A 23,638-nucleotide genomic window follows, 5' to 3' on the forward strand; every position below is an offset into this window, starting at 1 on the left:
GCACCCTAAGGATGACCAGTTTTATTGCCCTTCCCCTACAGATTAAAAGTTTATGCTCTTCGGAGGAAAAGCATCCCAGTGGATTCATGCCTTTCCAGCTCTGGCTGTTGTACCCTCTCCCAGGTCTGCACCATAACAAACACTTTCTTGGGGCTCTTTTTTCTTTTCTTTTTTTTTTTTTTAAGTTTATTTATTTATCTTGAGAGACAGTGAAAGAGCACACGTGGGGGAGGAACAGAGAGAGGGGGGGAGAGAGAATCTCAAGCAGGCCCCAAGCTGTCAGTGCAGAGCCCAACGTGGGGCTCAAACTCACAAACCATGAGATAATGACCCAAGCGGAAATCAAGGAGTGGGGCACTTAACTGACTGAGCCACTCAGGTGCCCCTCTTGGGGTCTTTCTGACCTCTTCTATGAGCCTATAGAGAAAAACCTGTAAGAGGGCACAAACTCCGATTTCTTTGGTCCTCTAGTAGCTCACTAGCCCACTTCTGGCCTTCACCAATTCATTAACTACTTAACTGAATTAATTACTGGTGTCTGGTTGCATTTACCCCAGATAGGAGACCCTACTCTGCTTATCCTTCTGGTGTCTGTCTCCCCTTAGATTCTTGGCCAGTAGGCTGTCCTGTTTCTAACCCAGTTCTCTGACTGGGTTAGAAACATTGTGGATTGTAGTTTACCTAGTCTTCTCTTTGAAAGGGTGCTTGTATTATTTTTTATACTTCCCTCCATCCCCTAGTGGAAGTCAGATGTCTTCGTATTTTTACTGTATTTGCAGCTATTATTAAACCACATGCATTCTCATGCAGTTTTGCTTTCCACTCATTATATTTGTGGGGCTCACAAACAAAGGATAGATTATTACAGTAATAGCAATATCCAGAGGATCAGCATTTGTACTGTTTCCCTCTGCCCCCAAGTCCCATGGGTGGATCCAGATGGATGCCTGCATGTAGAAGGAGTTGCATTATAGAAGAGGGACCCTGAGTTCAGGAAACCTGGAACTGTTATAGTGGGCAATAGCATCCCTGCTCTTTGCGTTTAGGGAGGAGTTACCTTTATTCCCTTTGTTCCAGAGGGAGACACTATAACTTCCAAGGTTATACAAGCCAGAGTTGATGAGCCTTGCCACTGTGGACATTTGGGGTTGAACAGTTCTCAGTTGTGGGGACCGGCCTTGTGCATTGTAGAGTGTTTGGTACCATCCCTGGCTTCTGCCTACTGGATGCCAGTAGTACCTCCTCTCCCAGTTGTGACCACTAAATATATCTCTAAACATTGTGAAATATCTTCTAGTGGGCAAAACTGCCCCTAGTTGAGAACCACCACGGTAAGCAAACTTACCCTTGGCTCTAGAGGGAGTCACTGTCTCGCAAAGTTTGCTATACGACATTTGTGAAAAGATGGTCTTAGAACAAAAGGTAGTCAGTGCCTCCTTCTGCAAGATGTACAGAAATGCATGTGATCCATGGAGCATTGACTCCCAATGTTGGTTTTAATTTAATTGCATTGTGGTTAGAGGAATGTTCTGTATGCCATTGATTTTTTGATTTGTTGAGACTTATTTATGGCCCACCTACGGTGGTTAGTTTTTGTAATTGTCTCAAGTGTGCTTGAAAACAGTGTTGTCTCTAATTACTAGGTGCAAAGTTTGCTATGTGTTGATCAGGTCAAGATCATGACATTTTTGTACAGATCTTTTATGTCTATATAACTTTTGTCTGTTTGAGCTGCTAATTACTGAGAGAGATGTGAAAGGCCTCTCATTCTGTTGGTGAATTTGTCCATTTTCCCTTGTCATTCTGTTGTTGTTTTTTTCAAATGTATTTTGAGCCTGGGGCACCTGGTGGCTCAGTTGGTTGGGCGTCCGACTTCGGCTCAGGTCATGATCTCACAGTCCGTGAGTTCCAGCCGCAGGTTGGGCTCTGTGCTGACAGCTCAGAACCTGGAGCCTGTTTCTGATTCTGTGTCTCTGACTCTCTCTGCCCCTCCCCCACTCAAGCTCTGTCTTTATCTCAAAGTAAATAAACTTTTAAAAAAGGTAAACACTCTCAATTTTTGTTATCTAAAAATTTGTTTGCCTTCCCTCCTGAATAATATTTTAGTAGTGTATACAATTCTCAGTTGACAGTCTTTTTTTTCCTCTCAGTATTTTGAAGATAGTATCTCTGGCTTTCATTATTAATGAGAGCTCTGTGGCTAATCTCACTTACAATTGTCATTCTTTTAGAAGTAATCTGTCTTTTTTCTTTGGCCGTTCTTAAGATCTTATTTATGTCTTGGACTTGCTCAACTTTACTAAAACATGCCTATATGTAGATTTTTCTTTTGTTGTTTGGAATTTGTTGTGACTTTTAAACTATTGAATCATGATTTTCATCGATTCTAGAAGATTTTATTTTGAAATATGCAAGCCGTGTTGCATTCTAAACACTGAAAAGTAAATAGATAAATAACGAAAGTAATTTGGGGAAGAGGTGGGTTGTGTCTGTAGTGTCTTTTTTTTTTTTTTAAGTTTATTTATTTATTTTGAGAGAGAGAGAGAGAGGGAGTAGGGGAGGGGCAGAGAGACAGGAAGAGAGGGAATCCCAAGCAGGCTCTACCGATGCAGGGCTTGATGCCACCAACTGTGAGATCATGACCTAAGCTGAAATCAAGAGTCCGAGGCTTAACCAACGGAGCCACTCCGTATCTTTATAAAGTATCTTTAGTATCTCTCTATAGAGAAGAAGGCCTTCGTGAATCTGCTGTGAGTTGTTACAAATACCATCTAGAGGTAAATCAGACCCTGGAAGCCATGCAGGGAAGCAGAAATGGGAACGATGGGATATTTACAGAAAATTTTTAACGCTAAAAGGAGAAGCATAACTCCATAAATGTTTTCTCCCAGAGCCACAGATAATAGATCCTCTTGCTCCAGCAATATTTAACTGTAAAGATCAGGCTGTGTGTCTCTCCCTTGTGTTCCCATAGCATACTTTTCTTCCCAGAGAATAGCCCAGCACATGGAATTGCATGACTTTTTTTTTTTTTTTGGTCAGTTAAAATGTGAGGTAGACTGTGAGCACCACAAGGACAAGGTCTGTGACAGATTTGGTAAAATTGTATCCCTGGGGCGCCTGGGCGGCTCAGTCGGTTAAGCGGCCAACTTCGGCTCAGGTCATGATCTCATGGTCCGTGAGTTCGAGCCCCTCATCGGGCTCTGTGCTGACAGCTCAGAGCCTGGAGCCTGTTTCAGATTCTGTGTCTCCCTCTCTCTGACCCTCCCCTGTTCATGCTCTGTCTCTCCCTGTCTCAAAAACAAATAAAATGTTAAAAAAAAATAAATAAAGGGGCGCCTGGGTGGCGCAGTCGGTTAAGCGTCCGACTTCAGCCAGGTCACGATCTCGCGGTCCGTGAGTTCGAGCCCCGCGTCGGGCTCTGGGCTGATGGCTCAGAGCCTGGAGCCTGTTTCCGATTCTGTGTCTCCCTCTTTCTCTGCCCCTCCCCCGTTCATGCTCTGTCTCTCTCTGTCCCAAGAATAAATAAAACGTTGGAAAAGAAAAAAAAATTAAAAAAAAATAAAAAAATAAAATAAAATAAAATAAAAAAAAATAAAAAAAATTGTATCCCTAGCACCCAGCCTAATGGCTCGTGTATAGTAAACGCTCAACAAAAACGCACTGCATCAGAGAATGAATAATTTGGAGGCAGATGTATTGAACATCTAATAGTTACCAAGTACTGCGCTTAAAAAGCCACAGAAAAGTGCTTTTCCAAAGTTTCTGGATTTCACTGACAAGTAAGTTAAAAAAACATTGACCTAATATGGGATTTTTAAAGACTACCATAAACATTTCATAAAATAAAAGTTTAACACTGTAAAAGTAGGAAACCATATTTTTTATGAATAAAAATTATGAGTTTTATGAAAAACTCCCTACATTGTCTTTAAAAATCTCATTCCCTACCTGATCTGTGAAAATATCATCACTGATCGGCTATTTACAGAAGGGCTATTGCAACCCCATTCATACAGAACAGAAACAAAGTATAAAGTAGAAGTAACCCTGGCTCAACACAATCAGGGAAATAAAACTACACACTATGCACAGCCAAGCCATTAAATTGTACGGTGCTGATTCACTATTCCTTGGCGGAAGGATGGAAAGATAGATGTGCTTGGCATCTCCTGGGATGAACCTTGATCTGGTGTGGAATTCTGTGTTTACCAAGTGTGTTTAGGCAAATTACCCCACTGAGTTCTCACAATTAACTTGTGAGATAGATATTACTCCTACCTTACAGGTGCAGAAAGGGGCTTACAGAGATTCACCTTTGTTGGCAGTGATTTGCCCAAGGTGACACACAATCCTAATAATTGGTCGAGCTCAGAGCTTGAGATCTTGGATCCAGGGCTCAATCTACATCCTGCTACCTTCCTGGGAGATTAGGAGAGTGAAACGTCAGCAGAGAAAGGTGTCGCCACTCGGACTACTGTAACATCGGGGTACGATGAATTTGGGCAAATGTGGACCAAATTATCCCACTGTACCTTTTCTCCAAAGTCCAGAGGTACCTCGTATAAAGCTGGAAGAGTGGAGCCTTGGTGAACAGGGGAGAGGTGGTGTGGTCAGGTCTCAGGTTTTCGGATAGGGGCGTGACCCAGCCCTCGTCTCCCTGGGGGCGTGGCCCGAGGGGCGTGGCCCGCAGCGGGGCAGGGCGCTCGAGGCGGGGCTTCCCGCCGCAGTAGACGGAGCCGGCGGATTTCCCCGCGTTTGCTCCACTGCACTGTGGGGCCATGGCGAGCGACGGGCCTCCGAGCGGCTCCAGCGCGGCCCCGCGACCGCTGCACTCGGCGCAGGCCGTGGACGTGGCCTCGGCCTCCAATTTCCGGGCTTTCGAGATGCTGCACTTGCACCTGGACCTGCGGGCCGAGTTCGGGCCTCCGGGGCCGGGGCCGGGCAGCAGGAATTTGAGCGGCACCGCGGTCCTGGAGCTGCGCTGCCTGGTGCCCGAGGGCGCCACCGAGCTGCGGCTCGACTCGCACCCGTGCCTCGAGGTGACGGCGGCGTCGCTGCGGCGGCAGCGGCCCGACTCGAAGGAGCAGCCCGCGGAGCCCGTGCACTTCCGCACGCAGCCGTTCTCGCACTACGGCCAGGCCCTGTGCGTGGCCCTTCCGCAGCCCTTCCCGGCCGGCGAGCGCTTCCAGGTTCTCCTCACCTACCGCGTCGGGGAGGGACCCGGGGTGAGTTCGCCCCCTCACCCGGCCACTTCCTGCCCGCCCTTCCAGCCCTCCGAGCTGGCCGCCGGCCGGCACTCACTCCACCCCACCCCCAGGAGAAAGGAGAAGCAGCTTCCGCCCTGGCGGAGAGGGGCCTCGGGGCACCCCTGGGCACGCCTCCCGCCCTGAGCTCCCCGCCTTCTTCCCAGGCTGCCCGCTTTCCCTCTTCTGGCTTCAGGCCAGCCTCCGTGCTGTGCACCCTTCGTCCTTTCCACCCTTCGTGCCTCCCCTCCCTAGCGACTGTGGTGGCCTGTCTGCGTTGTTTCCCCCTCATCACGCTGGCGGGCTGCCATTTCTGCCTGCAGAGGAAACCTTAGCCGAGGCGGCTTTCTGGATAACGAGCTATTTATAAACCGAATTTAATGTTTCACGGGGCCTTGGGACCTAGGTCCCTGATAACGAGCTACCTAGTTTTTCCTTTATGGCAGCCCTGGACAATGCCGGCCCATGAGCCCTGGATGCTGACTCAGCCCTTTGCCCTACGCGTTCTTGTAGTGCCCCAGGCTGAACTAATCCTGAACCCCCGTAGTTATTTAAGTTTTCTTTTGCCAAGTTCTAGATTTGATGAACGGAAGAATTTGAGTACGAGCGAGAAATGGAATGAGGGTGTAGTAGGCCCTCTCGCTGTTGATGGGAGGACAAATATTGGTATGAAAGGATGGATGGTTCTGTGGCTTACATTTGTGAAAGTCAGAAGCTCCTTCACAGGGAGTTCTGAGGCTGTGGTTGCTAGTCATTGGTCAGGTGGGGTGGCTTGCAAGTTTCAGGGTAGGCTGCTGGCCTACAGACAGTTTACTTATCTAGCTAGCAGTTCCCTTTCACTCTTAGAGGCAGCTCAAAGGGCAGTTCTGTTTCCAGCTTCCGCTATTCAGGGAGTAAATGAACCTGGGGTAGAACTGGCTTAAAAAAGGAAAAGTCCAAAGCAATGCAAATTGACTTCCAAGGCAAAGGGAAAACCCTCCAAGGGTAACGGAATATCTGTAAATGTGTTTGGTTGCTGTGTTTGGTTGTTATATTCTAGTTTCTGGTTTGGGGCAGGAACTTGGAATTCAACAGGATAACTGGAAAAATTAAGCCCTCTCTGAAATTGCCTACTGAAAGTGGCACCTCGAAATGAACAAAAGGAGGGGTTCCCGGGTGACTTGGTTGAGCAGCCGACTCTTGATTTCTGCTCAGGTCATGTTCTCATGGGTTGGTGAAATGGAGCCCTGCTTCCTGCTCCGTGAGAAGAGAGCAGAGCCTGCTTGGGATTCTCTCCCTCTCTCTGTCCCTCCCCAATCTGGGTGCTTGCACTTGCGCTCTCTCCCCCACCCCCCAAAAATAAATAAGTGAACTTAAAAAAAATCAAAACGAAATAGCTTTCATAGAGACAGAACAACAGAGACCCACACTTTACAAAGAACTGCCCTTTGCCCTGTAAAGGTCTGCATTAAAGGCACTTGTATGTATTCTTCTCATTGCCACCATCCCAAGTGAGGACTCTCAACTCACCTTAATCACTGTAGGTAGCAGCCTCTCCCTGACTTTAGACTCTTGAGACAAGTACAAGAGTACTTGTACTGCAGGCTTCTTCATTCTGTCTTCTGTGTCGTTCTAAACAAACAACAAAAAACCTCAACCAAAGATGTTGAATAAGAAGTGACGGTGGGGATGACCAGTACTTATTAAGATGTGCCAGGGACTAGTCTATGAGTTTGACAGAAGTTAAATGCATTGTCTTTATATAAGTGCCTAATACAGTGCCTGGCGACACCATATGTTAGCTCTTCCTGTCATCTCATTAAATTTCTTTCATTAATAGGATTAAAAAAGTTTAGATTAGCAAGACCAGTGAGCCGGTAGTAGAGTTTCCATATAGCCCTCCACACACAGTTTCCCCTCTTAGCATTTTGCAAGTATGATGCCTTTGTTACAATTAACGAACCAATACTGATAACTAAAGTTCGGAGTCTTTTTCAGATTTTCTTAGTTTTTGCTTAATGTCTTTTTCTGTCTCAGGATCCCCTCCAGGATACCACAGTATATTAGCTTTCATGTATCCTTGGGCTCCCTTTGGCTATGACAGTTTCTCAGACTTTCCTTGTTTTTGATGACCTTGACTGTTTTGAGGAGTATTGGTCAGATATGTTGTAGGATGCTTCTCTATTGGAATTTGTCTGTTTTTCCCATGATCAGACTGTGGTTATTAAAAATTAAAAAAAGTTGTGCTCGCTTCGGCAGCACATATACTAAAAATTAAAAAAAGTAAAAGTTTATTTTTTACAGCAGTTTTAGGTTCAGAGCAACATTTAGTGGAATGTCACAAAAGTGAAGTGCTGTTTTCATCACATGATAATGAGAATCCATAATATCAACATGATCTCTGACTGTCTGGGGTGATCTCACTCACCCGGCTAAGGTAGTGCCACTTTTCTCCAGTCCACAGAAGTACCATGTGGTATTTCTTTCTCCTTCTTTCCATCTGTACTATACTCTTTGGAAAGAGACTCATTAAAATCTTCACACACATAACACACAAATCTCAAAGAAAAAGTCAGCATCTCCATATGGCGTCCTTATGCCTCTTAAAAGTAGGTCTCAAATACCTGTGTTCAAAGCCTTTCAAAGTGCACCTGCCGAGGCATGCCGCCCACCCCTGTATCTGAAACCTACCACCAGCTCCCAGAGACCGTCCATCCGTGCCTTTCTTCATGTTCTATCCACCTGCTTGAGAATGTCTTCTCCTCTCCTTTCCAACCATCTCAGTCCGACTCACCTTTAAACCAGAAAGTTTTGCTTCCTGGATTTACCTAATCCTTTTCTAAATTCTAAATGGCACTTAGTGCTGACATATCCTTCCCCACCCCCCAGCCCCACAGTTAGATCTATGTGGTAAGTAAACTTTTTGCTGTAGGCAAAAATTGGGTTTGTAATAACCATTCAGATTTGCCCTTGGTTAAAGGCTAACAGAAAACAAATTAAGAATTGTATATAGCCAGGGTGCCTCACTGGCTCAGTCAGTGGAATGTGCGACTCTTGATCTCGGGGTTGTAAGTTTGAGCCCCACATTGGGTGTAGAGATTACTTAAACATCTTTAAAAAAATTTCTTTAAAGAATTGTATATAGCCAATGCCTATAATGTAAAATACATTTATTCTGAAAGGGTAAGTTTTAGTTTCAGGAATAGAGAATTTTGTTTCAGGAATTTTTTTTTTTTTTTTAGAAAATTTTTTTGTTTATTTATTTCAAGAGAGAAAATGTGAGTGGGAAGGGTCAGAGAGAAGGAGACAGAGAATCTCATGAAGGCTTGGTGCTGTCGGCACAGAACCCAACGCAGGGCTCGAACTCACAGACCATGAGATCATGACCTGAGCTGAAACCAAGAGTTGGCCGCTAAATGGACTGAACCACCCAGGAACCCCTGGAGAACACATGTTAATCACAGACTCCTCCCACTTCACTTCTCCTTTTTTGTGTGTTCTATCACAAGTTCAAATACAGCTGCTTCCTTATTTTTTTGTAATGTTTATTTAATTTCAAGAGGGGGGGGGAGGGAGAGAGCATGAGCGGGGGAGGGGCAGAGAGAGAGAGAGAGAGACAGACAGACAGACAGAAGCCAGAGCAGGCTCCAGGCTCCAAGCTGTCAGCATAGAGCCCGATGCGGGGCTCAAACCTACAAACCGTGAGACCATGACCTGAGCCGAAGTCGGACCCTTAACCGATTGAGTCACCAGGTGCCCCTGTTTTGTTTTTTTGATGAGAAACAACTACAGTGTGAAGGACTCAGAGGAGGAAGACAGTATGCCAGGGTCAGAGGTCATGTCTGGAATTCTTAACCATCTGAGCCACCCAGGTGCCCGAGGCCATTTCTAGAATTCTTGAGATGTCTGATGGGATACAGTGAGGAATAGACCCTTTGTGGTGTTTCTTCCATGTGAAGCGGATGTCATACCTTGGCATGGATTCCAAGGTAGATTAAATTCACAGTAGGAGAGAACTTCACAGTTAGGGCCAAATTGCTGGCAGAAGGATTGTAAGGATTCCCTAAAAGTCTCCCATGCCAGCCAACTCCTTTTCCCTGGCTGGACTGAGCTCATGTAGGGGGTGTCAGTTTTGAAATGTTCTTTTATTCTCTTAGGTTTGCTGGCTGGCTCCTGAGCAGACAGCAGGAAAGAAGAAGCCTTTTGTCTATACCCAGGGCCAGGCTGTCCTAAACAGGGCCTTCTTCCCTTGCTTCGACACTCCTGCAGTGAAATGCAGATATTCAGCTCTTATTGAGGTAAGAGGGCTGAGGTTAAGTGTACTTGCCCTTGGGGTTGAAAATATAATTCCAGATCTGTGTGGCCACATTTCAGCTGGTAAATTGTTACGTCTGTCCAGTGGCCCCTCTGCAGAATTCCTTCATGTACAGAAGTTTTATTTGTGCTAAATCTCATCAGCTTAGCACAAGTTTAGTGTCTTGAAACCTTTGTGTTCCCCAAGATGGGCTCCAGGTCATTGCTGTCACCATGCAGGTTGCCGGCCGTGCTGTCCTTTAAGCTAATCAAAAAGAGACTCTGTCCAGGTAAAATCTCCTAAGCTTTCTCTGTTGTCAGGTCCCAGATGGCTTCACAGCTGTGATGAGTGCTAACACCTGGGAGAAGAGAGGTCCAAATAAGTTCTTCTTCCAGATGTGTCAGCCCATCCCCTCCTATCTGATAGCTTTGGCCATCGGAGATCTGGTTTCGGCGGAAGTTGGACCCAGGTAGGAGACAAAGACCCCCACAGGCAAGGTTGGACTGACCTCGAGCTGAGGAGGCCTCTGACCAGTGGCCCCAGTGTGATGGTCTTTGGGACAGTCTCACATCCTCTCTGAATCCACAGCCTCTCTGCAGCTGAGAAGTGTGTGGTATGAATACAGCGGGAGGAAGTGCTCTTTTTGTCCCGTCCCTTCCTCCTTCCCTCCCTCCCTGCAGTTCTATAATCCTGCTGTCTAGAATGAGCTCATCAGTCCTACTAGCGGTAGCTGCTGTCCTGGGCCACCTCGTGGAGTACGGTTGGTGCTGAGACAGCAGTGTCAGATTGATCTTTATTAGTGTCTTTAAGTTCTGAGTTCCCTGCTAGCAATTGTATTTGCTTTGTAATCTTTGTACCAAATCTCCCCGTTTTCTCTAGCAGTCAATTCCTGGAAATATACAACATTGATGTCATTGCTTCCCTCTGGAGAAGAAAGCGGAAGCTCCTTTTTTTGTCTGCTCCAGATGCATAAACCTGAACCCATGGTGACAGAGAGACCTCCACGAAGTTAGAAGGGTTTCATGGAGATAAATAAGGATTTTGTAAGGTTTCCTGCGAAAAGAAACTTAACCAGGAGTATAGGTTTTTCCCGGCCCTCATACGATCTGCTAGCACAGCGTAATCCTGATGTAAAATGTTAAAGGTTGGACGGTAAAGCTGTGGTGCGTTTCCTGCCTCCGTCGCTGTGGCTCCTTGCTCAGTTCTTGGAGGTGCTGGTGTCCTTGCTGGGATTGGTTACAGCCTCAGACTTTGTAGCTGGGCTCAGTCGTGAATCTTAGTTCCTGGGTTTCAGAGAGAATGATAAATGGGATGCCATTGGCCTCTGCTTCAAGGACACACACTCAAAACAACACCGGTCTTGAAAGGCTAGGTGCTCTTTTTTCATGAAGGGCTGTGTCTCTGACAGGGTAGTAGGTAACCAAAGGAATGTCAGCTTTGCATTGACAGGGAAATAGTTAAGTAAAGTAATGTCATTTTATTTTTATTTTTATTATTTTTAATATGTTTATTTTTTTAATGCTTATTTATTTACTTATTTTGAGAGAGAGAGAGAGAGAAAGCAGGGGAGGGACAGAGGGAGAGGGAGAGAGAATCCCAAGCAGACTCTGCACTGTCAGCACAGAGCCCGACTCAAGGCTCCATCTCACGAACCGCAAGATCACGTCCTGAGCCAAAATCAAGAGTCAGTTGATGTCAATTGACTGAACCTCTCAGGCGCCCCGTAAGGGAATGTCATTTTAGAGAATTTTCTCTTACTAGGGTTCCGTTAGTACAACTATGAGCTGCTAATGAGAAATGAGGGAATGTATTCCAAACACACTGGAGAATGATGATTTTTTTTTTTTTTTTTTGAGCCCTCTGTAATAAAATGACGATCGAGTACATCAATCCAGGGGATAGAATCTGTGTAACCGGTCACGATGACTCATTCCTTCCCCTGTCAGGCAGTCGGGTAGCCAGTCAGGTAGTCGGTCTTTGCCCCACATCTGAGGCTCTTGTGTAGGTATGCAGGGTGGCAGGCTCTTCTGGCAAACTTTGTGACCAGTCCCCGTTAGCAGAGGAGGGAGATCCTGGTCAGAAGAGACAGTGGACATATCCCAGTCGTCGCTTTTGTGTATAATCTCTTCTGATCCTTCTATAACCTCACTGAGGGAGATATTATTGTCTCCATCTTCCCGATACGCAAACCGAGGCTTCAGGTAGAATTGCTTGTGCAGAGTCACATGCGTTTCCATTGCACATCCGGTGCTCGTTGCACCAGACCACTGGTGATGAAATTCCAGCTTGACTGAGAACACTCCAGTGTCTTCTGACAGAAATCAGTGGACTGGTGCAAGTATCTTGGATGTCCCCTACCTACCCTGACCTTCACCTTCTAGGTGCAGCACACGGGAGTAGCCTGGGTTTAAGGACTTTGCCAGTTGTGATATCCAAGCTGATCACAAAGCAATTCCTTGCAGATTTCTGACTCTCATGTCACCGTCTTTTCTCAACCTCGTGCCCTGTCACATCATTTTTGGCGACTTTTTTCTCCGTCTGGATTACCTGTCCAACACCCAGGGTTGAGGGTGGCTTCAGGGTTTCTCGAGCTCCTCTCTCCGGGGAGCCTTCTCCACCTGATTCAGGCCCCCGCACTCAAGGGCACACTACGGTGTAAGTCCTGGCCGTGGGCATTATCATGAGCTGTGCTGTGGCAGAAATTTTAAATACCTTCACCTCATTCGTTCTCTGACCCCACGCTCCTAACCTTCCAGCCCTGTGGTGGCCTCACCCCCACTGTATCTGCTTCTTAAGCTCCCAGAGGCCTTTCTTCCTGCAAGCTATACATTTCCTCCCGGGCACCAGCCTCTTGTGACCTGGCCCATCTTCTCTCCGTGGCCCAGGTGTGGGGTTGATCATCTCCTACCAACATCCCAGGCTGCCTTGCGTGCTGTCCTGCTGCTGTAACTTCTAGCCCCGGCTCCGACCATCCCCTTTTCTCTTTCTTCTGTACCTGGGTGTCTGAGAGAAGTACACAGCTGTGCATACGGATTCTGCTACCCATTTCTGGTTTTTTTGGTGAAAAGTTGGAATTAAAAGTTGAAATAGACGGGGCACCTGGGTGGCTCAGTTGGTTAAGCGTCTGACTTCGGCTCAGGTCATGATCTCATGGTTCGTGGGTTCGAGCCCTGTGTCAGGCTCTGAGCAGGCTCTGAGTCTGTTTCGGATTCTCTGTCTCCCTCTCTCTGCCCTTCCCCCGTTCATGCTCTGTCTCTCTCTCTCTCTCTCTCTCTCTCTTTCTCTCTCTTTCAAAAATAAGTAAACATTAAAAATTTTTTTAAGTTGAAATAGACATTTATGTGGTTTTCAAGGAAAATATAACAGATGTAGTCTTCAACTATAGATAGGCTTTCAATATTGTTCAGCAGACCTTTGATTTACCTTTCTGGCTCACTCTCCTAGAAGGAAGGAAGGAAGGAAGGAAGGAAGGAAGGAAGGAAGGAAGGAAGGAAGGAAGGAAGGAAGGAAGGGGGGAGGGAGGGAGGGAGGGAGGGAGGGAGGGAGGGAGGGAAGGGAGGGAGGGAGGAAGGAAGGGAGGAAGGAAGGGGGAGGGAAGGAGGATGGAAGGATTTAAAGGAAGACTTGTCTCTTCAGTTTTCCTATTCAGACACCCTGCCCTCACTCCAAGCAATGATCTTGTCTCCTCCTTTATTGAGTATATTTAATTTGTCAGATATGGTTATGTCCACTTCCTGTTTTCCATGTCAAAAATCATCTTCATCTGCCTTCATTCGTCCCCTTTTTCCCCCTGGACTCTGAAGAGGGGTCCCTCCTTCTGTTTAAAGCCAAATCTCTTCATCTGAGCCATCATTGACTCAGCCCCTCCCCCAAATCCCATGGGGCCTTGCTTTATTGCTCACCCCTCGCTCTTCAAATGGGTAGCCTCCCCGCCCCCCACTGGCTCTTTCCTTCCGACCCCTAACCATGTTCCTGTTTCCCCTAGTTCAAAAACAAAGCAAAAAACAAACTCATGGACTCCACACTCCCTTCTGGCACACTGTTTCTGCTTCCTTTCTTAGCCAAGTTTCTTAGAACAGTAGTGTATACACTCCCTCACCCCCCATTTACTGCCTGGACCCATTGGAATCCAACACCTCTCGGGGTCACACTGCAGAAACTCCTGTAGTAAGAGAGGCCACTGGCCTCAACATGTACCGCACATTGGCTGCTCTTCAGTGCTTGTCTTGATGTTCTCTTTTTCTTTTGCCTCTGTTGACCCTCCTCTGGCCTCCATGACACAATTCTGTCCTGGTTCCGGGACCTCCTGGTTCGCCCCTTATGATCTCCTTTGTGGGCTCTTCTCTGCCCAACCCCACGTGTGCTGGTGTCACCCAAGATTCTGGTTTTGACCCATTATCCTACATACGTCACTTAGGGATACTCACTGTCGTAATTTAAGGTATTTTCTGGGTACTGCAGCTAGAGCGATCCGTCAAGACTCAATCCGATAATACCACTTACTGGTGTAAAATGCTCTCCTGGGGGTGCCTCATGGGTGGCTCGGTCAGGTAAGGGTCCAACTTGGGCTCAGGTCACAATCTCATGGTTCATGAGTTCAAGCCCCGCTCTGGGTCTCCGGAAAGTGGGGGAAAGGAAACCAACATTTAGTACATGAGGCATTGTATAAGGGGTTTTTATATGCTGTCTTTATTTCATTTTTACCACTCGTTTTCCAGATGAGGAAACAGGCTCAGAGAAGTCAGTGACTTTTGCAAGGTCACATTCAGTGTTGGACACGTAAAATTGTAGCAGTGTGAGTTTGAGCCTGTTGCACACGGGAGGCTGCTGCCTCCACAGTGCTCTGTCGCGATCTCATTTATCCGTCCCTTGGACCCATGCAGGTGATTTGACCTTGCATCTCCTGTCTCTGCGGCCACATTGTCACATTCCTTTGGCTCCAGTAGAAGACTGCCAGTTTTCTACAGGTGCTTTCGGGATCGGGTCTCCACAATAGGTCTCCAAACACCATTCTTCTTTTTCTGTGCTTTTGTCTTTAGGAGCCGGGTGTGGGCTGAGCCCTGCCTGATCAAGGCTGCCAAGGAGGAGTACAACGGGGTGGTAGAAGATTTTCTGGCAACAGGAGAGAAACTTTTTGGACCCTACGTTTGGGGAAGGTGCGGTATCACATTGACTCTGATGTCTTTTGTTAAACTTGAGTCCCTGGTTTCCCCCTCTCTTACTGCTGGTGCTACCTCTTCTCCCTCTGGTTCCTAGAGCAGAGTTCCCCAATCCAGAAGTAAAGGAAAGGAGGGAAAGAATGAGGAAGGGATAAGCCAGGCCTTGTTCATTATTGCTGAGGAGGGGACCCTGACAGAAAGGGTTATTGAAGGGACCAAAATGTGCCTTCCAGCCGCTAAGCGTGGAGATCAGGAAACACTGTCAGGGGACCTTTGTCGACTTACTTTCCTGGCTGCTAAAAGCAGCCACATACTCTCATTTTTCCCTTTGACATCTCCAGACTTCAGCCTCCTCAGGTAAAAGGCTCTGTTAGGTCTTTGTGACCCCAAGTGGGCCACCAGTGAGCTAACTGTTGATAGAGCTGACCATATGCCCATCCTCTGGTGCGAAGGAGAATGGAGAGCAAGTCTCAGAGAGGCGCCTCCACGAGAGCAAAACCTGGGGAAAGGGAAGTCCCAGTGAGCTGGCCGGGGGACTGAGGAGCCTGGGCGTCATCTCAGCACGGCGCCCGGTGTTGAACACCGCCTTTTCAGTGGCTGCATCTCTCAGGACTGAGGGTCGGGGCTGGGGAGGCGAGGCAGGGTCAGCCCTGGGGAGCCAAGGCCTGTCTGTGACCTCCCGTTTTCTCGGCAGGTATGACCTGCTCTTCATGCCCCCATCCTTTCCATTTGGAGGAATGGAGAACCCTTGTCTGACCTTTGTCACCCCCTGCCTGCTAGCAGGGGACCGCTCCTTGGCTGATGTCATCATCCATGAGATCTCCCACAGTTGGTTTGGGAACCTGGTCACCAATGCCAACTGGGGTGAATTCTGGCTCAATGAAGGTTTCACCATGTATGCCCAGAGGAGGATCTCTACTGTCCTCTTTGGTAAGCCAGCCCTCAGGTCCCCTCCTTCTCCTAGGGGCCCTGTCCCCAGTTCCTTAGCCAGTGAGGCCAATGTGGTCTCCTTTGAAGTTTCAGGTCACAAGCGGGCATGAAGGGAGGAGCAGTAGTGCAGAAAGTTCTGGTGAGAGGCCATGGAGGGCCAACTCTAGACAAACGTTCCTTCTAAGCGTGTGATCTCTACTTCGTTCCATGTCGTTAAGTCAGCAGGCTTAGGGGAAGGGAATCTCACAAATTGCGTGTTGACTGATAGGGGACCTAACAGCGAAAGGACCCCCTCATCAAAGCTGAGGACACACTTGATGCTCTGTTCTCCCAACAGCCGGGCAGCCGCTGGGTAGAGTTGCCCAGGGCTGTTCACCCAGATAGCTAGTTAATTTTATGAATGAATCAGGGGCATCTGGCTGCCTCAATCGGTAGAGCATGCAACTGTTGATCTTGGTGTCGTGTGTTTGAGCCCCACATTTGGTGTAGAGATTACTTTAAAATATTAAAAATAAATAAAAAACAAGACCATTATAATGATACCTTCTATTGAACACTTACATACCAGCTTTGTCCTAGGCATCTTATTAAAAATAATACATCATTTAAGGGGCACCTGGGGGGCTCAGTTGGCTAAGCGTCTGACTTTGGCTCAGGTCATGATCTCGCAGTTTGTGGGTTTGAGCCCTATGTTGGGCTCTGTGCTGACAGCTCGGAGCCTGGAGCCTGTTTCAGATTCTGTGTCTCCCTCTCTCTCTGTCCCTCCCCTGCTCACTCTCTGTCTCTCTCTCTCAAAAATAAATAAACATTAAAAAATTTTAAAACAAATACATCACTTGACAATTTTACCGTAGCCTGATAAACGAGATATTATTTTCATTTTATATATGAGTCCACTGTGACTCAAAAAGTATAAGTAATGTGCCCAAGCCACTTAGCAGCTGAGGACAGAACCCCAAACTGAGCCCAGGTGGGCTTTTAAAATCTTTTCTCAACATTGTCTCATTATTGAAAACCTGCTATAGATCAGATACTATAAAAAAAATAATGTTTATTATTTTTATTATTTCTGTCATCAAAATCTCTTTTGATGGACATGGGAAAACACATACAATGCATTTATCCATAATCTCACTGTTCAGAGATAATGTAATATATCCTTTCAAACATTTTTCTATGCGTGTGTGTGAATCATCAGACCTTAAAACTGCCTTTTTTTTTTTTAACTTAATAAAGTTAAACATTTTCCCAAGTCATTAAATTTTCTACTATAGCTGCGTGATATGGCCATTTCTTAATTTATTCAATCAGTCTCCAATATTTTCAGTTTTCCTTATGAAAGAATATTTTGACAAATATTTTTATATCGAAATGTTCACACATGTCTCAGATAGTCTCAACAAAGATAGATTCCTAGAGACATAATTTCTGGATCTGAACATTGCACACATTGTCCATTGCCTCCCAGAAAGTTTGTGCAGATCTACACTTTCATCCAGAGTATGTAGAGCAAAAGCCTATGTGTGAATATCTTAATCAGCCGCTAAGAATCCTGCTACCAAATATCATCCAGCCACACAGATGAAGAAACTGAGGCTTAGAGAGATTAAATACCTTGCCCAGAGTCAGAACACCTTGTGAGTGGCAGAGGTGGTTGGTTCAAAACCTGGTCCCCTTCCCCTCAACCATTCCCTCAGTCCTTTTTAGAACCAGAGGAGATGTAGAGACCCTTAGAAAAATTATGGGTGACCGTTTGTCTTGTCTGACAGGAACGGTCAAATGAATATATAATCTTTCTATTTTTATTTTTTTTAGTGGCTCACATTTTTTTTTTAAGTTTATTTCAGAGAGAGGGAGAGAGAGAGAGAATGAGCGGGGGCGGGGGGGGGGCAGAGAGGGAGAGAGAGAGAAAGAGAGAGAATCCCAAGCAAGTTCCACGCTTAGTGCAGAGCCCAACACAGGGCTCGATCTCACAACCATGAGATCCTGACCTGAGTCAGTATCAAGAGTTGGACACTTAACCGACTGAGCCACTCAGACCCCCCTATAATCTGCTCTTTTTAAAAAATTTTATTTATTTTTGAGTATGAGCGGGGGAGGGGCAGAAAGAGAGGGGGGCAGAGGATTGAAAGTGGGCTCCATGCGGACAGCAGAGAGCCCGATGCGGGACTCGAACCCACGAACCGTGAGATCATGACCTGAGGAAGTCAGACGCTTAACCGACTGAGCCATCCAAGCGTCCCCTCTATAATCTGTTTTTATAGAAAATCAAATTAATATCTCTAAAAATAAAAATCTATTGATAAGGAAAGGTAACAGGAAAAGGCCTGAGATTCCCTCATCGTTGTGTGTGGGTGAGACTGACAGCCTGAGCTTAACCAAGTGCTTTCTTAGGCCAGAGCAACAGGGAGCTAGGAGCTGAGTCAGGTTCTCTGTCATTGACCCTTCTTGCCCTGGGATCCCCAGGAGGGTAAAGATACTAAGCCTCAGTTATCTGTCATTGTTCTGTGGCCACAAGGGGGCAGCAACCGTCTTCTGTCCAGAAAGTATACTATACTTGGACGTGATGTTACACTTTGTACAGACCTAGGGTTTCTTTTTGTCCTAGGCTCTGCTTACACCTGCTTAGAAGCTGCAACCGGGCGGGCTCTGCTTCGACAGCACATGGACATCACTGGCGAGGAAAACCCACTCAACAAGCTCCGAGTGAAGATTGAACCAGGTCCAGGAGGCTCCTCTGTCTGACTCTCCCCTCCCCTAAATTGGGCTTGGAGCCCCAAATTATTTTGAACCTCATATTGATCAGTGCACACCTTGAATACTCTCCTTGGGAAGGAAGAGCCCTCCAGAGCTCTTTGTAGCTGTTCCCTGGCCTCTAGACAGACTCAACCCAAGCCATTCCAGCCAGATGGGAGTTCTTTCCAGTTTTGTGCAGTTTTTAATGACTCTACCATTGCCGTCCATTTGTGCAGGCCCATACCCTTCTTTTTCTATCAAGTCAGACCTGTGGTTTTGTAGATTAAGTGTTAGCCTTATTTTATGGAGGATATGAGTGAGCACCCAACAAGTCAAATGACTTGTCCAAGGTCATGTGTTCTTTTCTAGCGTTTTTCCTTAGTCCCCTGTGTGACTAATCTAAAACTTTTTCGTGCAATTTAAGCTCACGTTCCTTGATGCCAATGACCATGAAAATGAACTTCTTGTAGACTGGTAATTAGTTTATTTTGGTCTAGAACATTCATGGAAACAACCAGTTGTTCTGGGAGGGGAGGTTGTGCATGTAGGTGGTGACCAATAGAAAAGGCACCGAGCCCTGTGTTCAGTCCTAAGACTCAATGGACCCCAATGGAGCAAAGCATTCCCAGGAAAAAGGAAATTTGTCAATTCCCCTGCAAGGTTGCTTCTTTGTCCTCTTATTATGTCCATAATTTGTGATCCTTTAAGATCAACTTTGAAGTGGTTTGAGAGAGGCCAAGATGGATCTGGAAACATTCCTGGCCTTGCTGAACCTGGGGAAGCTGAATTCTGATCTCTTCCATAACTACTCTCTGAATCTGGAGCTGGAGAAGAACAATGAAGGCGACAGGTTACAAGTGTCTGCTTTCTCTGCTAGGTGTGGACCCAGATGATACCTACAACGAGACCCCCTATGAGAAAGGCTTCTGCTTTGTCTCATACCTGGCCCACTTGGTGGGTGATCAGGATGAGTTTGACAATTTTCTCAAGGTATAGTCAACTCAGAGAGGAGGGGTGAAAGGAGAACGTGCAGAGAAACCAGCTGGGCCAGAGGACGGGGGTAGAGGCAGGGGCCGAAGGGACAAGGGGTTGGAGGAGAATCCAAGGAACAGAGGGACTCTGCTCCCCAGGGGATCCAGAAGGACTGAAAAGTACCTCCCTCCCTGCAGGCCTATGTTAATGAATTCAAATTCCAAAGTATCTTAGCTGATGACTTTCTAGAATTCTACTTGGAATACTTCCCTGAGCTGAAGAAGAAGAGAGTGGATTCCATTCCAGGTGAGCAGAGGAGCCGGCCTACAGGCTTCTAGAAGACAGTAGAGAATTATGGCTAATTCACATCTGGGAAGACTAAGCTGGGGCAGGAAAACGTTGAACTGGAGTCACGTAGCAAGTGGCAAACAGCCTTGTCCCACGAGAATGACTCTCTCTGCTCCTCCTGGCCTCATTTTCTCCACTTTGTCTCTTCAGTCTCTCTTCTCTGTCCTCATTTTCCTCACATCTGCACACACTCAACCAAACCCCCAACTCTGCCCCAGAGAGCTGCCACAGCCCAGGCTGTGACCCAGGGCATTGGTCCCGGCAGCAGCCCCGCCTTGTGAGTGTGGAGTCCCCTCGTTCAGCCTTCCGAGTGAAGGAAAATCCCAGCGGCAGCCCTGATTTCAGCTGGGGAGGCACTGCTTCCTAAGAGAGAGTAGACGGTGGCCTGTCACAGATGAGGCAACCCACTTCATGCTGTGCCGACCCTGAGTCCATCATCGGGCTGGCAAAGTCAGCTCCCTGCTGACCGCCGGGACTGGTCAGGCCTGGAGCACCTATTCTCTGCTTGGAGGCCCACACTTCAAGGTCATGAGACTCTGTGGCTAACGAAAGTTAATAATTACTGAGTGCTTACTATGCACCAGGCAGGATGCTAAACTCGTAATGTGTATTTGCTTATTTAATCCTCACCACTGCCAACTAAGGGCCTCCTACCCTGCCTTTTATCGTTTTACAGATAAAAGGCACAGAGGGGTGAAGTTACATGCCCATGGCCTCCCAGCTAGTTAATGGCAAAGCAGAGCAGAGATAGGAGCCCAGGCAGCCCGGGAGGTTCTGCACCAAGCCGTTCAGGTCATCTGAAGGAGAACGTGAACTTGATTGACACTAGGAAAGCATTCATCCACTTGGTTCTGACAGCACGGTGTTTATTTGGAGCAAAAACCACTGTCACAGTAGAAAAGGAGGCAGTCTAGTCTGACTGTAACAGTCTAGGTCTCAGTATAAGTGGACCTGACTGAAGCAGGTGGTTGCGTGGGGTAGTGATATTAAGCGTTAGGGATGGATGGAGGCAGACAGGATGCTTGAGGTCTCGGTGTTGCTGGAGCAAATTGACCTTGATGCTACCAGAGCATTCCGACAGTACCTTCTCTCCTTCTACCAAACAGGTTTTGAGTTTGATCGGTGGTTGAACACCCCTGGCTGGCCCCCCTACCTCCCTGACCTCTCCCCTGGGGACTCGCTTATGAAGCCTGCTGAAGAGCTGGCCCAGCTGTGGGTGACCAAGGAGCTGGACATGAAGGCCATTGAAGCTGTGGCCATTTCTACCTGGAAGACCTACCAGCTGGTTTACTTCCTAGATAAGATCCTCCAGAAATCCCCTCTCCCTCCCGGTAAGAAGGCGGGTAAATCCAGGTTCCTTGTGTACAGAGCTTTATATCAGGAGCTAGAGGGAGACTGGGAGGGAAGCCCTTGCAATGCCTACCCCTAGGCCGTTGCCAGGTGTTAGCAGGTGGAAGCAAGCACTTCACAAGAAACACGTCAACAGATGATGTAAGTCATACATGCAAATGCCCTGGGGAACAGAATAATAAAGCCTAGCATTCACTGAGCCCTCTGGGTCAGCAGGTAATTCTTTTAAACTCTACGTCTGAGGTCATTGAGTCCTCCTAACTACTCTGTGCCTAGCTGCTGTGATTGTAACCCCCAGGTGATGGAGAATGAACTTGAGCACAATTAGGTCACATGGCCCATAATCGCTGGGGCTGGGATTTGGAAGCTGTCAACCACTAATGCTAAGTTGCTGCTCAGCCAGAATAGCAGTTACCCAGGGGTGTTGTAAAGAGAAAAAGTGAACACCGGACTAACTTTTAGCTGGTGGTGGTGGTGGGAGGAAAAATGGGACACAGGGTATTTGAGGAGGATACCTGTGCTTTATTCCTGGAGGGCAAACGGAAGACGGCAGAAAGTGTGTAATTTGATGGAAGAGCCTTAGAAATTAAGGTAAATTCGGAAATAGGACATTACCCTTTCAGAGCAGAAGATGACCAGAACGAGCATAAAATGGGTGGGTGAGAACCTCCTTGACGTCATTCCCGGAGCCCCCGGAGTGCCTATGGACAGACTGCTGAGACTGGAGTTTGGCCTCTGGCTCGTGGCTCTGATGAAACAGCCGTTAAAAACCCATTTCCTCTTTTCAGGGAATGTGAAGAAACTGGGAGAGACTTACCCAAAGATCTCCAACTCCCAGAATGCGGAGCTCCGGCTCCGATGGGGCCAGATCGTCATTAAGAATGACCACCAGGAGGATTTCTGGAAAGTGAAGGAATTCCTGCAGAGCCAGGTGGGTGAGCCCCACCTCCTTGTCCCCCTCAAGGCACGCGGTGGGCCGCTCAGCCTTATTGGCAGTAGTCCTGCAGGTAGAGCCTCACTCTCTGCCCTTCTCTGGAGCAGAGGAGGGAGGGAGGGCTGGAGGGAAAGGACCTCGGGAGGACCCTGATCAGCAGTCTCCTTCCTGAGTGTGGCTGGTGGAGGTGTCGCCTGGGGAAGAAGCCTCCAGGGTTGGGGAGCCTTTTCCAGATCCCCCGGTAAAAGCCAGTCAGAGCTACCCCCCACCTGGGAACAAAGGTAAAGCGGGACTGGAGGGCCGGTCTTGCGGGGAGGGGCCCAAGGACCAGAGAGACAGCAAAGGGTGAGATCATAGGTTCCTGCTTCCTGGGGGGAAGCTCGTGACCTGGGAGGGCTCAGGCGGCAGCAGGAGCCTGCCCTGCCGGGCGAGGTGGGGCTGGGTAGGAAGTGGCGCCCTGATGCCTACATCTGTTTGCGACGGGAGCTCCGTACCTGTCTGCAGGTGTTCTGAGCCCTCGGAGGGCTTCTCCGAGCCTCTGGAGTTGAGGAACTTTGTGATGTGGCAATCTCACGTTGATGTGGATTTGACTTGTGGGTTTTCTTGCACTTGACCGCAGTTGGGCCTCACGTGGCCCTCAGTTTTACGTGCTGCACCCTTTGTTACCGGCTCTTAGCTTGGCGTCTAAGCACTTACAGCCTCCTAGGTTCGGAGCCCCATTGTGCCTGCCCTCCTCATTTGCTCTGTTGAGTGTAAATGCCCCTGTGCTGTCATGGACTGTGAAGACCTAAGATCTACCCACGTGGATCTTTGGCCCCCAAGAAGATGCCAGAATAAGAGCACACCTGCCAGGACACTCCTCATTCCAACACTGATACCCACATCCCTTTTGGCACCTGATGAGGCGTGCCGCTAGAGTGGGGCTGGGGGCCGTGCAGACGCACGCACGGAGCAGCCTGCTTAGGCCACGCGTGTGCGTGTGTTTCTTGCAGGGGAAACAGAAGTACACTCTTCCGCTGTACCACGCGATGATGGGTGGCAGCGAGGTGGCCCAGACCCTTGCCAAGGAGACCTTCAAGGCCACCGCCTCCCAACTCCACAGCAACGTTGTCAACTACGTCCAGCAGATCGTGGCGCCCAAGGGCAGTTAGAAGCTCGTGGGCATGGCCTCTGCCTCTTCAGACTTCGCAGGCTTTCAGAATACTGTTCCCAAATTCCAGTTCTCCAGTCAAATTCCTGAAGTTTACACACCCTCGGAAAAATCTGTTCTCTGGCTTGGGGGCTGCGACTCTTGGGCCTCTGCTTTGGTGGGAACTTCTCTGGACCGGGAAGTCCTGAGACCAGAGAACCTTCCACAGCTCTCTACTGCAGGCTGCCGGCTGTGGTGACGGCAGGCAATTTTCTCCCCCTCCCCACTCTCTGGGAAGAGCAGAGAGGATTTTCTGGTCCTTTCTCTTCCCTTCTCTTCCCTCTCCTTTTCTTTCCTTTCCTTTTCTGAGTCTTGAAGTACTGTGCAAAGGGCTGCATTCTGGGAATTCTTTTTTTTTTTTTCCAGGTTTAATCTTTATTTTAATAAATATTTTTAAGTGAAAAGTATTTGAGTCAGAGTTACAACCTGAGTGATTGAAATTTCTGCTTCCATGCACGCCCTCTGTGGGCAAGTAGTCTGAGCAGGTCACTGGGGACCCCC

At 47.7% G+C, this 23,638-nt stretch overlaps 1 protein-coding gene across 1 annotated transcript; it reads left to right on the forward strand.

The window, feature by feature from the left end:
* The first annotated feature begins 4,751 nt into the window (after positions 1-4,751).
* On the forward strand, positions 4,752-23,541 carry LOC115504689 (arginyl aminopeptidase). Its single transcript, XM_030301740.2, has 11 exons — positions 4,752-5,228; positions 9,383-9,523; positions 9,840-9,988; positions 14,559-14,675; positions 15,373-15,608; positions 18,217-18,330; positions 19,222-19,334; positions 19,514-19,622; positions 20,771-20,995; positions 21,803-21,945; positions 22,941-23,541. The coding sequence occupies exons 1-11, from the start codon at positions 4,782-4,784 to the stop codon at positions 23,097-23,099; spliced, it is 1,953 nt and encodes a 650-aa protein (XP_030157600.1). The 5' UTR covers positions 4,752-4,781; the 3' UTR covers positions 23,100-23,541.
* Positions 23,542-23,638: the final 97 nt, after the last annotated feature.

Source organism: Lynx canadensis, chromosome F1 (genome assembly GCF_007474595.2).
Source record: "Lynx canadensis isolate LIC74 chromosome F1, mLynCan4.pri.v2, whole genome shotgun sequence".
Classification (NCBI taxonomy): Eukaryota; Metazoa; Chordata; class Mammalia; order Carnivora; family Felidae; genus Lynx; species Lynx canadensis.